General features: G+C 41.1%; 1 protein-coding gene across 1 annotated transcript; it reads right to left on the bottom strand.

The window, feature by feature from the left end:
• Positions 1 to 335: 335 nt before the first annotated feature.
• SARC_01761 (hypothetical protein) lies at positions 336 to 689 on the bottom strand (the record flags this gene model as incomplete). Its single annotated transcript, XM_014304529.1, has 1 exon — positions 336 to 689. A coding segment is annotated over one exon (354 nt), but the record flags the coding sequence as incomplete, so codon positions are not given.
• Between the last annotated feature and the right edge of the window lie 1,397 nt (positions 690 to 2,086).

The following is a 2,086-nucleotide window of genomic DNA, read 5'->3' as shown; positions in this document are numbered from 1 at the left end:
AGCGTCACGCAGGCGTATGTGCGAACTACTTGTTTTGAACTCATCCCTTGCCTCAAGCTCGCTTTGAGTGAACCACTAAAGTTTATTTATTACATATTGGTTAACAATGGGCTTGAAGATCGGACGTATATTTATTATGTAATATGTATTTACATATACAACCATTTTCTGCAAGGTAATGGCGATTTACTGGTAGAATATCTATACAAATGAACTCGCACAATTCCACGATACACGCAAGTATGGTCGGCACTAGTGATATGCCGGATTTAAAGTACAGCACATATGTTGAATACATCGCTGCAAAATCACTATCATAAATGATCCATACATACCAAGCACTGACCAAGCACAGCCAATGGGCCCGATAGTGAGAGCTCCGACAGGGTATTCAACATCCGCGGAAGGTAGTACAACGCCAGTCCATTCACATCCCACTCGTACGCGTCTCCTGGATTGCCACGATTGGTGTGTATAGCATGTTTTCTGCTTGTGCTCGGGTTATCGTATGCTGCTGATGAATGCCTGTGCCATTGCACACAGTAAGTAGCTCGATCGCCTTCTAAACCGCGCCTACCACGTGGAGAGATATAGTGGTGCAGTGGCAATTCGGTCCCAAGCCTCTGCGGGTGCACTGCGGTGGTCTCGGGTAGATAATATGTGATTATATCAGAACGAATACGGTGCATTGGTTGAATTCGTATGAGATCGGGCTGAACATCAACACAATTCAAGAATAGGCCCAGAATGAGCGATGCAAGTGATTCACGTTCACTGAACAGATGGCTGTTTGTTGGTGTAGTGTATCAAAGTCACGTGCATATATACATGTACATCAACCCAGAACCACTGTCAACCGCATACTTACACGCACAGCAACTTGGGAAGTGCCTAGTGTGCAGCGTTTAATACACAAACCAAAAAATAATGATGTTCTAATAGAATCCACCGACAGAGTACAGTCGACCCACCAGAGGTACGGGGACGGTATACGCCCATCTCCAAACTGCGCAATGCAGGCAGTATATGGCCCAGCACAACAAATCTGGCATCATTATCGAACCGCCGCACTCGCCATGAGGTGCAGACGTCGGCTACAATAGCCGAAGCAGCATGGCCTGATTATCAGAAGTGGGTGAGGAAAATCAACGGATGAACTATCTTTATGTTTACGTACATGTAGTTGTGGATACAGTATTGTACCATGACCTGATCATAAGTGGGTGCGGCAAATCAGTGGATGAACGAACATGTAGTTGTGGATACAGTATTGCGAACAGGCTTGACTTGTAAACATGCAGGCGCGTACGTGGGGGCGCATTTTCTCACCCAAGTACCGCTATTGATGGCTTGATCATAAGTTGATGAGGCAGATCAATATATAAGCCATTAACATGTTTCTGTAGTTGTATATACGGTATTGTGGCTAGGCTAGAATTCTGTACACTCACTCGCGCACGCTTAGGTGCATATCGCCACTCCGTCACTGCCATCGTATTCATAGACCATGTACGCACAACGCAAATATCGCAGGAGCTATCGAGTCAGATCACAAACTTCAACCCAAAGTCGCTACGCAAATGATCAAGGCTGACAGAAAATATCAGTGAAAAAGCATATGCTTATCGATACTGCGCTAGTAAGTGTATCCACGAGGCATTGTACCGCGCAAGAGGTGGGGTTGCCTACGGATTCGTGCGTTCGCTGCAAAGACTTGCTGAACCAGGTTCACAGTGCATAAAACTACCATACAGGGCACTATGAGTGCAGCTTGAGAAGGGTCTCACATGTCTATCTATAGTTATATCCTTAACTAGATACCTACATACCACTGGTCATCTATCTTTATATCAGTACATAATGCTTTGCAGTTTTGTGAATATATATATATATATATATATATATATATATACGTACATATAAATATATAATATATATATATATATATATATATATATATATATATAAATATATATATATATATATATATACGTATATATATATAATTATATATTTATGTATATATATATATATATATATATATAAGTATATATACATAGATATATATATATATATATATATATAT

This window comes from Sphaeroforma arctica (assembly GCF_001186125.1).
Source record: "Sphaeroforma arctica JP610 unplaced genomic scaffold supercont1.72, whole genome shotgun sequence".
Classification (NCBI taxonomy): domain Eukaryota; class Ichthyosporea; order Ichthyophonida; genus Sphaeroforma; species Sphaeroforma arctica.
This window is presented reverse-complemented; position numbering and strand designations above follow the sequence as displayed.